At 48.1% G+C, this 2,231-nt stretch overlaps 1 protein-coding gene across 1 annotated transcript in view; it reads left to right on the forward strand.

Annotated features, from left to right (window-relative positions):
* Positions 1 to 314, forward strand: part of LOC114818435 (olfactory receptor 14A2) — a 921-nt gene extending 607 nt beyond the window's left edge. Inside the window, exon 2 of the mRNA XM_029084262.1 lies at positions 12 to 314. Within this exon, the coding sequence (XP_028940095.1) occupies positions 12 to 314 (303 nt within the window). The remainder of the gene's footprint in view (positions 1 to 11) is intronic.
* The last annotated feature ends 1,917 nt before the right edge of the window (positions 315 to 2,231 follow it).

The raw sequence follows: 2,231 nt of genomic DNA on the forward strand, positions 1-2,231 counted from the left end.
TTGCTTGTTTTGTTTTCATGGTGGTGTCCTATGTGCAGATCTTCAGGGCTGTGCTGAGGATCCCCTCTGAGCAGGGACGCCACAAAGCCTTTTCCACATGCCTCCCCCACCTGGCTGTGGTTTCCCTGTTTATAAGCACAGCCATGTTTGCCTACCTGAAGCCCCCGTCCATCTCCTCTCCAGTTTTGGACCTGGTGGTGACAGTTCTGTATTCAGTGGTGCCTCCAGCATTGAACCCCCTCATGTACAGCATGAGGAACCAGGACCTCAAGGATGCCCTATGGAAACTCATTCAATGGACACAGTTTCACTGACAACAAGCTGCCTGCCCTGCTCTGCACATTTCCCAGAGTTTGTCTCAGGCCACGATTCTACTCTTTTCCCTTGTGACAATCATAGTTATATACATCTATAAACAAGTTTGTTCTACTTGTCCTGAAGCTTGATCCTGTGTGTCTGACCCTTGCACAGCACTGTTTCTGGTCTGACTGTCTAATAACAACTCTTCAATAAAACAAGATCACCCAGGTGCAGTGATTGGAGGCTGGGCTCTTTGTCTATATTTTTTTTTCTCATTGGAACAGCTAAGGAATTGATCCATTAAAGAGTCATTTCTTCCTGTGTTATCTTTCTCTTTGGGGTTAATCTCATGGTACTATTAAATTCTCCTGATCCAAATATTCTGGATTCAATGACGTTTTTCTTAGAATCCAAAGGTAGTGGATATGGTGCATGAGATCCCCATTACCTCCTCAGGCAGCTTTACATACGACAGGACTTCTAGCATATACCTGACTCTCTGGAAATGAATTTGGAGACATCAGGAGAGGATGGGAACTCATCACGTGCCCTGGCTTGGGAGGGAATGGAGACTCTGTAGGTGAAAATCCCTCTGAGGTGAAATTCCACCAGAAGTCAAGCACTAAATTGAGGTAATGACAGACTCTTCTGTGTCATTGGAGTTTAATGGTGATCCACTTCTAGCATATACCTGACTCTCTGGAAATGAATTTGGAGACATCAGGAGAGGATGGGAACTCATCACGTGCCCTGGCTTGGGAGGGAATGGAGACTCTGTAGGTGAAAATCCCTCTGAGGTGAAATTCCACCAGAAGTCAAGCACTAAATTGAGGTAATGACAGACTCTTCTGTGTCATTGGAGTTTAATGGTGATCCAGATGATGGAGCTGCCTGAGGAGCCCCAGGGCCAAGACTCTTGTACTGTCCAAAGGAGTGGGGTTGGTGGGGGCAGAGGAGGTGGTAATTTCAACTGGGGCTGAGGATCACCTCAACAGAGGTGGGGAGAGCTCTCTGTGCTGGGAAGAGTCTGGGAGAAAAAAACACCAGTGTAGAGCTCAGCTGAGTGTGAGTGTGCAGGGTGAGACACACAGCACAGTGCTCATGGTGAAGAGCCAGGTGTCGTGGTGAAGGAAACAAGGCACCAAAGGTGCAAAAGAGAGGGACCAGGTCTGTGCTACGTTCCCTGGACACCCTGGGGAAGCTGCCTTGGGGAAACTGTTCCAGATCAGTCCCACACACCAGCCATTTCTCTATCTGACCACACAGCCCAGTCCTGAGGAGGGACCTTTGTTGCTTGGTCACCTGTCTTCCTTTAAGGTTCAGTGATACCCAACTCTACCACCATTATTAACGAAAAGGGAACCAGTTTCCCACTGACACTCATTACACTCCAGTCTCAGGACTCTTGTCACAAATGGTCTCTCAGCAAAACCCGTTTTCACACACCCCCAAGATCAGGTGCTCATGGCCTTGTCTTGACAAGGATTGAAAAATTCCATTGATTGAGATCTCACCAACTGCTCTTGGTCCTTGCTCCAGTGGTTTGCTCTCAACGAGTACTCAACCCCACTCTCTCAGCTTCTCTTGGTCCATATAATGTGCTCCAGGCCCCAGACATCCTTTTGGTCCCTGTAGGACTGGATCCAGCCTGTCAGGGTCTTCTTGTGCTGGGAAGCCCCATACTGGGTGCAGCAGTCCTGATGTCGTCCTGTGGTGGTGAACCTTGGCCAGCAGCCAGACACCGGCCCCGTTGCTCACTCACTCCTCTGACAAAGGGAGAAAAGAAACCAGGAAAGCTCATGGGCCAAGATGAAGTCAAGGAGATCAGTTACCAATGACTGTCATGGACAAAGAAGAGTGGAATTGGAGAAAAACAGTTTAATTAATTGCCAATTAAAAAAGATTTCACAGAATCACAGAATGGTGGGGGT

This window comes from Antrostomus carolinensis, unplaced genomic scaffold (genome assembly GCF_000700745.2).
Source record: "Antrostomus carolinensis isolate BGI_N321 unplaced genomic scaffold, ASM70074v2 scaffold13033, whole genome shotgun sequence".
NCBI lineage: Eukaryota > Metazoa > Chordata > Aves > Caprimulgiformes > Caprimulgidae > Antrostomus > Antrostomus carolinensis.